The 15415-nt window shown below is 61.2% G+C and overlaps 1 protein-coding gene across 1 annotated transcript; it reads left to right on the forward strand.

Moving 5' to 3' along the window:
* The first annotated feature begins 858 nt into the window (after window positions 1-858).
* Window positions 859-12112, forward strand: LOC119097872 (la-related protein 1-like). The gene is given in 15 exon segments (XM_037220817.1): window positions 859-960; window positions 1441-1559; window positions 1819-2008; window positions 2830-3028; window positions 3778-3872; window positions 4689-4718; window positions 4720-4847; window positions 6768-6996; window positions 7445-7627; window positions 8265-8670; window positions 9071-9215; window positions 9504-9613; window positions 10052-10185; window positions 10357-10430; window positions 12109-12112. Coding segments are annotated over 15 exon segments (2070 nt in total). The 5' UTR covers window positions 859-936.
* The last annotated feature ends 3303 nt before the right edge of the window (window positions 12113-15415 follow it).

Consider the following 15415-nt stretch of genomic DNA (forward strand, 5'->3'; position numbering starts at 1 on the left):
GACAGCGGCAATGTGACTACAACGAGCACGCCGTGACCATGACGTTATTGAGGATTTGGCCGCCGGCGGATCGCCGAACAACGCACAAGGAGATGGTGCTAAAAATAACAAACTGCCGGCCCATTGTAATTGATTGAGGCCTTCAATTGTTGCATGCGCTTCTCTCACTGCTTTAGATCTGTATCGACGTATTGACACTGCCAATCGTCGATTTTAAATGCGGCTGATGGCAGTGACAGCTTGGTGAAGTTACACCGCCCATATGCACTGGTGCCTACCAAATGCTCAGTGACGTCACGGCGGCCATGCGCCGTGATTGGTTGGTCTCAATGCGGGTTGTCACCCTTTCCGCACCACATTTAAGGTGCTAAACGTGTCCCCTGGTCACCACGCTTTTAGTCAGTCTGTAGAGCGTGCTGCTGGTCGTGGTGCGTGTCGAAGCCGCGACACCGGTTCTGTGCCGGTGGCTGCAGCCGTCAGTTAGCAGGGCTGGTACGAGTGGGAGCGGCCGGCGCCGCCCACGCTGCGGCCACCTGTCGGGCCGTCGCGTCTCGGACTGACCTTTGCCGTGCGTACTCGGCCTGTGTGGCTGACGTGGCCACGATTGGCGCGGCCCGCCGCCGCCGCCGCCGCCAGCGCTGGGGTCCCTGCTGCGGCCTGTGCTGCGGGGCCGTGCGGCGCGGTGCGTGCGACCGCCGGCAGCCGGCGGCAGTGTGGCGCGTGGCGTCCCGCGAGGCGCGCCCTGGCTGACCGCCGCCCGCCGTCGGTGGACAGGCGCCGCCGAGAGCGCCAACTGGCGCGAGGACAGCCGGAGTGTGGAGCGGCGCGGGCGCGGGTCGCGGCCGGGGCCGGGCGCGAGGCCGCGGCCGGGGGCGCGGCTCGACCGCCGGCAGCCTGGCCGGCGACGAGTGGACCGGCCAGGATCCGCTGGAGGAGATGGCCGCTGACCTGGGTGCCAAGGTGAGAGGAACGGACGGGCTCGTAGGGCGCTTTAGGGCCGAGGATGCGCCCGCCGCGCGTGCTCGGACGGGAATGGTGGCTGATGGACGGTATTGTCCTGATATTTAATCGTGATTTCCGTGTGAAGCTCGGAGGACCCGTTACAGCAGTTGTGGCTGCTCATCATACGGTCTTGGCGTGTTGGTGTGTGGGTAGGTTTGACGGCCTGGCTATTTAAGGCTGTGTTTGCAATTCCAGTCGGGGGGCGGGGAGGGAGAGGTGTGGGGTAGTCAGTCGTTTGGCTCCGCGTCAGGGAAACCAGAGGCATGAGGTTCGATTCCCGCGGTGACCGCCCTTCCTGCCGGGGTGAGAATCAGGCGATGCCATGTAGTGTCAGAAGTTGGAGGCGGCGTCAGGTCCCAACAACAACAACAGCTGCCAGGACGGCTGCGATGGGGGCCGAGCCATGAGCACATGTGACGCGGCCGGCGCCGTCCACAGGTGCCCGAGTACATGCGGTCGGATCCCGCCTTTGTCGACATGTACCACAGCTTCGTGTACCCGTCGCCCTACCTGCAGCTGAGCGAGGTGGCGCTGCGTGAGGCCATCAAGAAACAGATGTACGTTTTGGGGTGATCTCGCCTGCACACCCCGGCGGCAGCCGCGTGTCTGTTGCCCTCGGCTGGTCGTGGCGTCAAACGGATCGGGCTTTTCCAAAAACGTCGCACGTTATGGTGACGAACGAGAGGGAAGTTCTGGTGCAAATGGTTCGTTTCCAAACCCGGGAAAGCCCGCGCATTTGTCGTCGTGTTCGGGCCATGTTGCACGGCGTCCTAGCCGCGTGGCTCGCGTCTAACGCGCCCGCACCTCCGCGTCCAGTGAGTACTACTTCAGCGAGGAGAATCTGCAGAAGGACTTTTTCCTGCGCCGCAAGATGGACAACGAAGGCTACCTGCCCGTGTCGCTGATCGCTTCGTTCCACCGGGTGGAGGCTCTGACGCGCGACATCAAGCTGGTCATCCAGTCCGTGGAGGACTCGGATGTGGTCGAGATTGCCGACGGTGTCAAGGTGAGTGCCCTGGGCCGACTCGGCGATCCCCCCCCCCCCCCCCACGCCCTCACCAGCTGAGTTATGACGGCCTGGAGATGGCTCAGGCGTCGCCGACAGGTGATGTCTTTTATTCGTTTTGTGAACCTGGCGTTGAAACAGCTGGGCTTTATTTTTTTCTCTCGCTTTACGGCGCCCGTTTCACGGCTAGCTCTTACAGCGTCTGCCGCGTGCGGGTCGCGTGATGTGTCCCCATCGGCGTGGTGTCATGAGAAATGGTCCAACAACACCACGCCGGTTATAAACAGAAGCACCCATAAGCTGTTGACGCTAGGGATTCGGCTTCCTAATGGCCTTGTTGGCTGGTAGATGACGCCAGAGTTTTTGTACTTTCCGCTCTTTGAAAATTAATTGTTCATTGATGGATTGGAGGTCAGAGCCGTTACCTGGCTAGGCGATAGTAGGGCAATCCTAGTGCAACAGACGGTTTTCCTGAAGGCTCTTGATGTGATATGTAGCGTCATGACACGGTTGCCCCGTGCCAGTGTGATTCTCTCCCAGTCCGCAGCTGATTGGCCCGCACTGGCCACTGGCATAGGCGCGTTTACGTGCACGTGAAACTCCATGTCTGCCACACGTTGTTCGGGTGTCCTGGTGTCCTGCGCTCTGCCAACGGGACGTGGCTACCATACCTGCAGCTCTGACGTTACGTGTGTTTCGGAGCGCGGTCAAACCAATCCGGTAAGAAGTGAGAGGGATTAGTTCAACCAGTTCAGAATCATGCACGGCGCTAGCAGCGCAGCTTTTTTACGTTGCACATGGCGGACCGATGTGCCCGGCAGATCCGCGCCAAAGAGGAGCCGCGCAAGTGGCGTCTGGCGGCGAACGCGCCGGTGCCGACGGCGGCGGCAGCGGCCGGCCACCAGGGCGGCGAACTCAACCCGGACGTACCCGAGTTCGTGCCGCACTTTCTGCAGCAGACCAGCGGCCCGGCCGACGCCGACGCCGACGGCGCGGAAGCCGACGCTGGCTCGCAGACAGGTGCGTTCCGAGGTTGGGAAGGTCCGCGGCTGCATCGCCTTACGGACCATGCCTATCCGACTGTGAATGGTGTACTGATGAAGCGGTGAGGTGCCGGTCAGGTGGCCGCTAGCAGGCCCACGGGCAGGGTTAGGGAGGTGGGGCTCAGGGCCGGGTCGATGGCGACGGGGGGCGTTTGGTGCCCTCGATTACGAGCGGGTTCGGGCGGCGCACGAATCGACCATGGTCCCATCATAGCCACACTGCGGGGTGGCCGGCAGCCGGCGGCGGCAGTGGGCGGTTTGTGCCGACTCATGCTGTCGCCGCCCTGTCGTGTCGGCGGCGGCCGTAAGCTCAACTGTCTACACATAGCGGGTACACGATGGCGTGTGTGCGCTCTGGGAGACTCCCCCCCCCCCCCGTGGTGATGGCCAGGATATCTGTGAGATCATCACGGTTGTACTGCTGCGATGTTCATTGTTGGTTCAATCATGTAGGTCGATGTGTTTGGTGCCGACAACGCAGCTACTGCATTGGTGTTGTATGAAAGTTTCTGCAGGGAGTTAAAAATGTTTTGCGTGTGTTGTGCGTGCCGCTGCACCTGCCCTCCCCTCCCCTCCCCCCCCTGCCCTCCCTCCCCTCCCTCCCCTCCCCTCCCCTCCCCTCCCCTCCCCTCCCCTCTCCTCCCCTCCCCCCTCTCTTCCACCGCGCCCCGCGTGTGCAGCCGGACGCGGTGCTTTGCCCTGACGCGCCGCCGCTCGCGCCGACAGAGGGCGCCGTCGGCGTACCCGGGCGCAGCTCGTACCTCTCCCTGCTCGACTCGCCGCCGCTGTCGTCCAGCGCCCCCGAGTCCGAGTGGCGCCAGGTGAGGCGGAGCAGGCGGACCTGGCGCGCCACGGCCGGCTCAGGTCAGCGGCTCGCTGACGGCGCCAGCCAGTCGTGTGGCTGGGCGCCAATGTACGCATCGGGAGCAGCATTGTCCGTTGTTTTAGCGGCTAAGGCCGAACTGCTGACAGCACGCGCGTCTGGCGTGGCGGCTTGTTCCAGCCAGCGCGCCATGTGTGGTTGTATCAGACGGTGCGTGCGGGACTGTGAAGCAACCGCTTTGGGGGCGTTGTATGATGGCTGGGTCGCTGCTGGTGGTGTGGGCGGCGGTGCCGTGCTGTGATGGCTGGGTCGCTGCTGGTGGTGCGGGCGGCGGTGCCGTGCTGTGATGGCTGGGTCGCTGCTGGTGGTGCGGGCGGCGGTGCCGTGCTGTGATGGCTCGGCCGCTGCTGATGGTGTGGGCGGCAGTGCTGTGGTGTGATGGCTCGGTCGCTGCTGGTGGTGTGGGCGGCGGTGCCGTGCTGTGATGGCTCGGCCGCTGCTGATGGTGTGGGCGGCAGTGCTGTGATGTGATGGCTCGGTCGCTGCTGGTGGTGTGGGGCGGCGGTGCCGTGCTGTGATGGCTCGGTCGCTGCTGGTGGTGTGGGCGGCAGTGTTGTGGTGTGATGGCTCGGTCGCTGCTGGTGGTGTGGGCGGCGGTGCCGTGCTGTGATGGCTCGGTCGCTGCTGGTGGTGTGGGCGGTGGTGCTGTGGTGTGATGGCTCGGTCGCCGCTGGTGGTGTGGGCGGCGGTGCTGTGATGAGCCATGACGCGCCACGGCTCGCGGCTGACGCTCCCCGGTGGCGGCGCGCCACAGGTGCGGCGTCGGTCGCGCGAGCCGCGGCCCCCGCCCCGGTGGCCACAACGAGTCGCCGGCGCCGGCCATCGACGACCGCGAGGAGCTCAACTTCCAGTTCGACGAGGAGCTGGAGAAGGTGCCGGCCGGCGGACGCAACAACACGTTCACCGATGAATGGTGGGTGGCGCGGCTGGCCGGCGGGGAAACGCGCTCGCTGTGACAGGTCTGTGGCGTGCTAAGTGGGCCACCGAAGCAGCGTCTCTAGAACTGGGTCGGTGGTGCGCCGGCCGACTTGTGGGCTGCATAACTTTCAGAGCCAAATTGGGGTCCGAGCCAAGAAGCGAGCGGCTTTGGTAAGCAACTGGCTGCCTATGTATCCAATTAACCAGTACGGTGGTTTTGCTTCATTTAAAGCATCTCACGATGTGCCACTTAAAGTATTTTATGAATGCATTGTCAGTTTCCCCGCGGAACGAAGTTTGTCAGATGTTTAACTGCTCACGCATATTATTTGCATATTAGAATGACCTGAAACCTGGGACCACGCACTGATAGTAGATTTTCCGGCAGAGTTTTCAGCATCGGTTTCGTTGGTGGGACTCGGGCCGCAGCTGTCCTGGCATCAGAGGGGGGGGGGGGGGGAGGAGGGTGGAGAAGATAAGAAGACGTCGGGCCGGCAGCCAAGTGGTGGATATATCTGGAGCCAAGTCATCAAACAAAGCCGCGGTCGCACGCATAAATTGTACAGTTACAATACGCTCTAGCCGCAGCAGGCCCATTTTCCGTTTGGTTTTGAATCGTAACGTATTCATTGATAAAGCGTGAAATGTAATTTAACCTTTTGGTGGCATGCTTCTTAGATACCTTTAAAGTGCGCGGGTTCCGAAGGTAAGCTTGGTGTTTAAAGTGGTGTGGGTGTTGCATGGTGTTGAGATCAGGCCCTGGTCAGCTGACCTGGCATTTCAGTGCGCGAAATAGCTGGCTCCTTGGCCTTTTTTGGTTTGACGGTTTCTTACAAAGTACCTTGCAGCCGTCAGCCCGTCGTGGTTAGCTTCTTAATGTTGTTTGATCGTCTGTAGATTTAAAAATCGTACTTGGGTCAAAAAGAGTGACTCGGCCAAGTCTCATGGATAAGCAAACAAATATTTTTTGTAAGCAAATAATAATATATGTCATCAAATATGTGTAATATATAAACAATAAGCAAGCAATTGTGCAGACAGATGTGGCATAGGTGGCGTGCCAAAGATGCATAGACCTATGTGAATTATGATTAGTTCTTAAAGAAAAAGCGTAACGGAACTTTGCTGAACTTATCTAAGTGGTACTTCTTGCTTCGTTTCCATTTTTCGTGAAATGCGGAAATAATCTTGTCGGTTTGTAATCAACTGTAGGATGTGTCATTTTGCGTACCTCGTGCATCATTTGATTGCGTGATTTTTGTAGATATCTTGCCAGTCTCACTTTGAGATATTGATATTTTCTGCGCATACTGGAACCGTTATTTTATCCTACGTTCGTGGATACATCTGGAGTTGCAATTTGTGGAGATGTCTTAAACATATGAACACGCACTGTATTCAACCATGACGAGAAAATGTTCCAAACGGACTACGTGCCAACGGTGAGCGAATAGTGGCAATGGACAGCAAACAATCGACATAAAAGCTAGACCAGACTGCCCCTTTCCTCCTTGTGAGTTGATTTTAGTGTTACTATTGTGGCGCGGTGCTAATTGTTGACGTTCTTCAGGCCTTTCTTTGAAATTAAATTTGCACACATACTGAGATTGTCTCATGAGCTGGAGATCTGGCATTTGCTTCCCGCTACGGAGAATGACTAACTCTCACCAGGGTGTGCCGATGTTGAAGCATACCACTGCAGCGCAGACACGCATGATAAAATATCACAGCATTAGTGAGTGTAACGGGAACAAACAGGGAGACCCAGTGCCATTGCGATGTTGCTCGCATCCGATGTCGCCCCCGGGACGTGCGCGTGTGAGCGAGCGCACGGTCACAGCGGCGGCTTACGAGGCTTGAGTCAGCAGCCGCCGGTGTGGCGCTGTTGACAACACCCCGCCCCGCCTGCCGCCAGGTCGGACGACGAGTCGGAGAACGACTTCCCGGACCGTGGCCTCGACAACCTGATGATCGTGACGCAAACGCCGCCGCCGTCGCGGCTGCCGTCGCGTCCGGACAAGCACGAGGGCCATGACCGCACCGGCGACTGGACCACGCGCGTCAAGATGACCCAGGATCTGGCCTCGGCCATCAACGACGGCCTCTTCTACTACGAGCGTGACCTCTGGAACGAGCCGGAGTGGGTGAGTGACCACTCGGACGAGCCGGAGCGAGGAGTGACCACTAGAACAAGCCGAAGTGAGAGTGACGGCTGGAATGAGCCCAAGGGGGTGGCAGACCGCGAACTGCCAGAGGTCGGGTCGGACAGCTGATGGCGGCTGGCTTTCTCGGCGCGGAAAATTGTTCACTCTGATTTCCAGCGGAGTGTCTGTATTCCGTGGGATACGCATGGAGGCGTCCGTGTACGGTGTGGCGAGGCGAACTGCTGGTATGGTTGTCTTTCAAGTCACGTTATTGGACATTCTCTGTGCATATTGTGCTTAAGTGGATTATCTTGTGCGATGTATGTTTTACCTCTTGTCAAGTCGTTCGCATGCCAGTGTCTTTCTGCGTGCCCCATTTTCCAAGTGATGTCTTTGGCTATCAGGCTAGTTATGTCCCGACCATCAATCTGGAATTCTTCTGTCGCAGGAGATTACCTCTGTGTCCAAGCAGGTAACTGTGATATCAAGCGAGGAGTTCAGCAAGATTAAGCCACCGTCTCCTCGAGCTCAAAACCAGCAGGTTCCTCCGCCGCCGCCGCCGCCACCGCCGCCGCCACCCACTCAGCTGCAGTCCGACGACTCGAATCTGTCGCGGTCGTTACCCACTGATGTGAGTACCACTGCATAACTGAGTTGATTACAACTGCGTGTCCGTAGCGTCTCGCCTCACTCGTTTCGTTGGTGTTTCCTCCGCCCCAGTCCCGTTTTCCAAGGATATTCGTGTTGTGTCTGACCTGCGCGCCTATGAACATGTCTAGCTTTGGCCTGACTGACTGGTTCGCCTGCGTCCGTGTCATCGTTGCCCGACATGGTGTGCGGGCGGTGTGGCGTCATGAGGCGGCCCGCCGGAGCGTCAGCTGCTGGGCCCGCGCTGCCGACTGACGCCCGCCGGAGCGTCAGCTGCTGGGCCCGCGCTGCCGACTGACGCCCGCCGGAGCGTCAGCTGCTGGGCCCGCGCTGCCGACTGACGCCCGCCGGAGCGTCAGCTGCTGGGCCCGCGCTGCCGACTGACGCCCGCCGGAGCGTCAGCTGCTGGGCCCGCGCTGCCGACTGACGCCCGCCGGAGCGTCAGCTGCTGGGCCCGCGCTGCCGACTGACGCCCGCCGGAGCGTCAGCTGCTGGGCCCGCGCTGCCGACTGACGCCCGCCGGAGCGTCAGCTGCTGGGCCCGCGCTGCCGACTGACGCCCGCCGGAGCGTCAGCTGCTGGGCCCGCGCTGCCGACTGACGCCCGCCGCTCGCCCCCCAGATCCCGATGACCCCGAAGGGCGGCGCCGGCCGGGCGCCGACTACGCCGCGCACGCCGCACGGCGCCGCTCAGGCGCCGCGCTTCTACCCGGTGGTCAAGTCGAACCGGCCGCCGGACAAGGCGACGCCGCGCAAGCGCAAGCTGCGCCACTCGCAGAACCCGCCGGTGGAGCACCACGTGGGCTGGGTGATGGACAGCCGGCGGCACCCGCCTTCGCGGCGCGAGCGCACCATCTCGCAGACGAGTGCCACCAGCGGCACCAGCCCGTCCGAGGGTGGCCTCTCCACCAGCCACGGCAGCACGCCCGGTTCGCTGCCGCAGTTCCAGCACCCCAGCCACGCGCTGCTCAAGGAGAACAACTTCACGCAGCAGGTGTATCACAAGTACCGCGCTCGCTGCCTCAGGGGTGAGCGTGGGCGTGGGCGTCCGCCGGCGGAGGCGCGTGGGTCGCTCTCGCCGGCCTCTGCGAGAGCTGGGTAGGACGCGGACCACCGTGGTCAATCCTCGCGCTAGATGTCTCCACGTGCCAGCACAGAGAGGGCCGCGGCATGGTGAAATGTCAGCGGCCAGAGTACAGTGAGGCACACCCCGTCAGTTTAGTGTGCTGCATTGGCTTGGGTGAATGGCTCCAGTGTTGCGTGAAAACCGGCTTGGAGAAAAGCCGAGCTCCAGCCTGTGGCGACCAACGCGACGCCCTAGCAAATGCGCTTGTCCATGTTTCAGTATCCTGTCCGCGTCGCCCGGCCTGCCGCGAGCGCGCGCGTGTATCCGTGGATGAGTGTTGAGATCGTGTGTTTCTGCTCCAGAGCGCAAGCGGCTCGGCGTTGGCCAATCTCAGGAGATGAACACGCTGTTCCGCTTTTGGTCCTTCTTCCTGCGCGACAACTTCAACCGCAAGATGTACGAGGAGTTCCGCCAGCTGGCCACGGAAGACGCCACCGGAGGGTACAGGTGCGTCCAGCCGGCGCCCGTCGTCGGTCGCTGATGTACGGCAAACTACTGGGCGCAGCTCGCAGATGATCACTACAGGGCCCTGACCGGGATGGGAATTGGCGGCTGGGACCTGGCTGTATGTGGTCACTGTTGTCAGTGCCGTCAAGTGGCGGATCAGTTTGTGGTCCCGACCGTGCCGCTGCCCCTGCTCAGACGGTTTGGTGGTGCAGGGCTGCCACTGCAGCAGAGCCGGGCAGTTCGATTCCGTCCTGTGTGAACAATGCCCTGACCGGACGGCGCGCGCAGGTACGGCCTGGAGTGCCTGTTCCGGTTCTACAGCTACGGCCTGGAGCGACGGTTCCGTCCCGAGCTGTACCTCCACTTCCAGGAGGAGACGCTCAAGGACTTCGAGTCAGGTGAGCGGGCCGCCTGGGGAGCAGCCGCACCGTTTGAGTGGCGATTGAACGGGGCGCCGGCCATTCACACGCGGGGGATCGCTTGAGATGTGGCCAAACATGAATCGAATTTTGTATGAAGTCATGTGATGGAGATGTCCAGCTGGTACGGTAAATTCGTGCACAAAATTTCGATTATGGTTCCCTGGCGCCGCACGTTGTGTTGAGTACGGATCAGTCACCGATACGCCTGCCTTTCGTAGTGATCACATTTGTTCGTCGTGTCAGAACAGCATGCGCACAGCTCAGTACCCATTCTTCATATGACCAGGGTAGTCGGCGCAGCCTGACGTCCAAGTTATCATCATCATGAAAACTGGCAACGGAGGGTTGCCATTACCGCTGGTCACGAGCCGGTTTGTCCTAGGGCGCTATTTTAACCCCTGTTCCCCCTTCCAGGTCAGCTGTACGGTCTGGAGAAGTTCTGGGCCTTCAAGAAGTACTACCGCCAGGCGCGCTCACTGGACACGCTTCCTGAACTGGCGGCGGCGCTGGTCAACTTCCGCCGCCTGGAGGACTTCCGCGTGCTGCCGGTAGGTGTCACAACCCCGACAGCGTTCAGACTGGTTAGCCGTGAGTGCTGATGTTAGCTGTGTGACTGAAGCGCATGCTGTCCTGTCGAAGTGGCCTGTGTCGCGGCGCATGCGGACTGGCTCCGCGCGAGACGGCTCTCACGGACCGGCTGACGCGCGCCTGGTTCGCAGCCGGCCGGCGAGGAGGATGCCGACGCCAAGGGCCGCCGCAGCCGCCACGTGTCGGAGACTCAGACACGGCACCGGCGCGGCCGGCGCGGCGCCAGCTCCGAGGCGCACGGGCCGGCACGCGGCGGCGGCGGCGGTGGCCGCGGCGCGCGCAGCCGCACCACGTCCGAGGGCGAGGGCGGCGGCCAGCAGCGGCGTCAGCAGAGACATCACTCGGGTATGCAGCCGGCCGCCGCGTCGCAGCCGTCGCCGCAGCCGCTGTCCAGTGACACGCAGGAGCTTAGGGCGGAGACGGCCGGCGCCCCGGCGTCCAGCTAAGCCCCAGTGGCGCGAGCAGCGTCGGACGGACCGTCAGCTGGCAGCGATTGCACCGCGGGTGGGCTGAGGGACGGCCGGGCCGGCCGGGCAGGATCTCGGGACGCTGACACCCGGCGGCCGGCCGCCCTGCTGCGCACACATCCAGCCAGCTGGCACAAGACGCCGGCTCCCGGCGCGCCATACAAGACCGGGAGCCGGCCGGCCGGCCCTTTCTCAAGGTTTTGCCGCTGCCGCCGCGCGCCCGCACGGTGGTTGTTTACCGGCGGCCATGGGGCGCGCACCCCGGCCACCGGTTGCCTTTCTCCCAGCGCCCGGGCGTAAACCTAGGCGGCTCCAAATAAACGAGAGCCGTTTTCCCATGGGATTGTTTATTTTACCGTGGGAGGTGCGCATTGCGGCGGCAACGGCAAGCGATTGTCGGCCGCCGGCCGCCGGCGCCGCTGCGGGGGCTTTTTGGGTGTGCGGCGCGTTTCGGCTAGGCCCGACTGCATAAGTGTATTAAAACACTATCATTACGGGCGTCTGGTGGCAGGCCCGGCAGCATCGGGTGAAAACAATCTTATTAGTGTGGCGCGGGGCTGACCGGACCCGGGCGTCTGGCGGCGGCCGCGTGGCCGGCGTGCTTCGAGCGGCGCGTGTGTGGCGGTGACGAGTACAATGGCGCGGGGTGATGGAGGATGGATGCTGCGCCGTCTCAAGACAATGCAGCGGACCAGGCGGCCGGTGCTGGTGTCGCAGGCCGGGCCGCCAGCGGATCGTCGCCCCTAGTGGATTGTAGTGTGACCAGTGTGCGGCGATCAGCGTGAAAAAGCAGCAAAAAAAAAGATCGACTCTGTGTGAAGTGACGCAACAAGATTTGCATGCCGCGGACGAGGACTGCATCGGAGAGGTGGTGCTTTGTTTGTGCTCGTGATTTGTTGACGGTGTATCCTCCCAGGAAACGAGTTGAAATCAGGCTGTTATGATGTGAGCGGCAGACAGCTGTTGCGTGAGATGTGGTGCCGTGTGCTCGCACCGACTTGATGGCTACGCCCTGCCACTGCCCTCTGTCAATCCACGGAAACCACTGTCGTGTCCTCGTCGTTTTTCGATTTATTTGGGTCCAAGATAACGTTTTTTGGTGACATCGTTTATTTGGTGTGGACACTGGTAAACACGGGAGGGTCTTTCCGTCGGTGTATTCAGTTGCTGCCCACGCGGGCCCGGGTTTATCGATTGTTCGCAGCAGGAAGTGCGCGTTTCGTTTTGTAGGCTTCTTGTACGGCTGTTCTGTTTTCCGTGTCCTTCGTTGGCCTTCTGCACTGTCGGTGCGCGGCATCCATGTGCTCCGGGCCAAGGCGCAGGGCTGGGTGGTCCTCGCGTGGGTGTGTCGGCCGGCCGGGCGGCTCGCCGTGACGCCGCCGCCCCGGACCTGTTGTCGTCGCCCCGTGTGCGCAGGTGACGGCCAGGAGTGGGCTCAGCGCCGGGCCGAGCCGAACCGAGCCGGTCACCGTCTGGCGCGAGGCGACCGGCCGCGCCGAACGGAGGAGCAGCAGGGCAGCGGCGGCGGGGAGGGCTGGCGAGCCGGGCCCGCCACAGAGCGCGGCCCGGCCGGAGCAGGTCCGCGTGCTGAGCCCGGCCCGGGAGCGAGCTCGTGTCTGGGCTGAGGGCCTAGCTCGGCTCGGCCGCCCTCGCCGGAGAGAGGTTGTCTCGTTGGTGTGGTCCGACCCAGGAATGTGGTTTTCTCCTGAGTCTAGGCCGTGCATAGGGGGGTCTGGGCCCGGCTCAGGAATGTCATTCTCCTGGGTCTGGGTCCGGCCCGGCCCGGCCCACTGGGAGGCTGTCTCCCAGATGAGGGCCAGCAGTGTGCGTCACTACCAGGACCGCCGTGTGTCGCGCGCTTTGGCACCCTCTGGTTGTTGCTGTCAACATCGCGCCCTCCCGCTTTTCAGTGTCTTCGAGGACGGTGGTTGCCTCTGTCGCCAATGGCTGACTGGGCCTGGGCTTTGTCGCCGCCTGCGGTGCCTTTATATGGTTGAGGGTAAATGTGGCGTGGATCGGTAATTTTTGCTAGTGGGAAGACTTGTAATTATAGCAAGGGATTGCGTTGTAATATAGGATGACAAAATCGCGAACGTGTTTCATAGTTTTCGGTTCACGACGACGCCTTCGATGAAATATGCAACGACGACGTCCTGCGTTCACTCAGCTCATTGCAAGAACAGTGCAGCTTCACATCTGTCAGTCGCGGTAAGCCCATCGTCCTGCCTCAAGATTTCGAGAAGACGATTGCTGTCTGATGAAGCACAAGACGGATTCAGTAGTGTAGTTACGTGCCCGTTTGGCTTAACCGTCGTGTGCACATTTCAATTTTGGTATTGCTACTGTTTGCTTTGGTAAAGGCGCGTGCTTGATGGTCTTCGGGGAGGTGTCCAGGAAAGATGTACCAGTCCTGGTCACGCTCCGGTACCCGAGAACTTCTGGTTAGCCGAGCTGATAACGATACAGCAGCGCAGCGTTCCCCATTGTCAGACGCCGTCCACTTGTGGCAACCTATGATGTCATAGGCGAGTGTGTCAACAGTTCTTACGGCTTGGGTAATGTAGCTCGGCTTGTATCCTATCGTGGATGGAGAGCTTTTGACAACTTTTGGAAGATAGCTAAACATCCCGAAAGCTCGTGCAGCAAAAATGAAAATCGTTTGGAATCTCGGGTATTTTGAAACCACCCTAAAATTACGGCGCCACGGCGTCATTTTAAAGTCACGGCGGCTTTGAAACCTGGGAATGCAAATCATGACTCCGGGATATACAGCCACGGTTCATTGATATGTTCGAGACCAGAAAGCTGTCACACCACATAGTGACGCATTTGCACTTTTCAATACCCAAGTGTTTGACAAAGGTCTCGTAATGAGTCCGCCTTTTCTGGCGCGACCAATCCAGCGTTCGGAGCCACGTTGCCAGCGCCCTCGTTGAGCCCGGTCCGGAGGAGCGGGCGGAGGTGGCCCGGGACCCGCCTGACCCGGCGCCGGCGCGCCAGCCCCATTACTCAGCGGCTGTGGCGCCGGCCCACCGCGCGTAAATCGTCGCCCGTCGACGGCGACGCGGCCGGAACGGCGGGCGGCGCCGCGGCCGCCGGCGACGCGCTGGGCGTCGGTTGCGAGGCGGTGCCGAGCGACGCCGGGCTCGGGTGTGAAGACGCTGGCTCTGGGGCTCTGGCGGGCCTGCCGGCTGCATGGCGGAAAAGGTGCGAGCTGCGGTGCTATGAGGGGCCCGAGGTTGATGATTCGAGGAAATTCTCTCATAAAGTGTGGTTTGAGTAAACCTACTTACAAGCGTGGCGTTGCTTGCACCGGAAATACGTGCGATTGCGTAACAAGTCAGGGTTGTACATGCCAGCTGCCGCAAAATCAAAGAGGGTCCAAAGAGTTCTGTCCAAAAATTGTCCGACTGCGTTGTTCTGTGGCTGGAAGTATCTCAACCCAAACAAATGTCAAACAAAGGGGATTCCGTCACGTTGGCACGCTCCAGCTGGTGGCATGGTGGCGTCATGCGGCCCTGTCCCATTAAATGCTGGCGCAGTGCTGGCACATGACAGGTGCAGCCTCCCGTGTGGTCCACGTTAACGGCACAGCTTTACCAAAATATTGCATCTTGAAGAAAGAATGTTTGGTCAGAAAGATTTCATGTGAATCAGGAGGAATGCCGCAAAAAATATGAATGCCGCTACCGAACGCTCATTCGTCACACATGTGATGGGTGGCAGCAGTTTTGCGCATCCTTGCCACAAAAAATCGTCCTTTCAACATCACTACTTCAACGTTTTGCATTCCGTACCAGCAGTGTGGCTTTCCAAAATAGCCATCAGCGGCCGTAATCACGCAAGCACATGCTTGCGTGATTACGGCCGGCGATTAGTGCTTACGGGCTTACGGGCTTAGTGCGATCGCGTTACTCGCTACGGAAGAATGAGCACGCCACATTCATCCTTGTAGTGCAGCGCACTGCGAATGAGGTCATCGTTGGGCATGAGTGCTGTTACAAGCCGTGTGTGTCCTATTCCCCCCCCCCCTCCCCCCCCCCCTGGTCAGCTGGCCGGCAGCCTGGCAGCGGCCAGCCTCGGCGCCGCTCAATGGATGTCGGGGCGCGCTGACGACAGTGGCGGGGTCGCGGCGCCGGGTGGCGGCGTCCGTTCTCGCCGCTGCGCCCCGGCCGTGATGTCGCCGCTAATTGATGCCCACCCGAGCCGCACCCGGCCGGAAGCGGACACGCTGCCTCTGTCATTAGGGCGGCCCGGCCGGCGGAGTCGGCGACAGCGCGCCGGCCGCCGCCGCACACGCCCCTGCGTCACATGTCACAGGTGTGACCGACCGGCCACCCAGACGGCGTCGCTCACCCCTCTCGTCCAGGTGTGCGAGTGCCACGGGTGGGGTCATGTTGATTTGCGTGTGAGTAAAGTAACGAAAGGCGACATCCACCGTAAATCACAAAAGGGTTTGCCAGAACTGTCCGGGCCTGCATCGCTTGACAGCCTACGCCATTACGCCTTTACCCTGACAGGTATACATGTGGCTGCGCGGTCCGCTGCCCAGTCCGCTGCCCGGTCACTGCCTAGCTCTGCCCAGTCCGCTGCCCGGTCACTGCCTAGCTCTGCCCAGTCCGCTGCCCGGTCACTGCCCAGTCCTCTGTCCTGCGCAATCCGCTGCACGGTCCGCCACTGAGTCCGCTGCCCGGTCACTGCCTAGCTCTGCCCAGTCCGCTGC

Source organism: Pollicipes pollicipes, unplaced genomic scaffold (genome assembly GCF_011947565.3).
Source record: "Pollicipes pollicipes isolate AB1234 unplaced genomic scaffold, Ppol_2.1 Scaffold_463;HRSCAF=517_pilon_pilon_pilon, whole genome shotgun sequence".
In the NCBI taxonomy this organism is placed as follows: domain Eukaryota; kingdom Metazoa; phylum Arthropoda; class Thecostraca; order Pollicipedomorpha; family Pollicipedidae; genus Pollicipes; species Pollicipes pollicipes.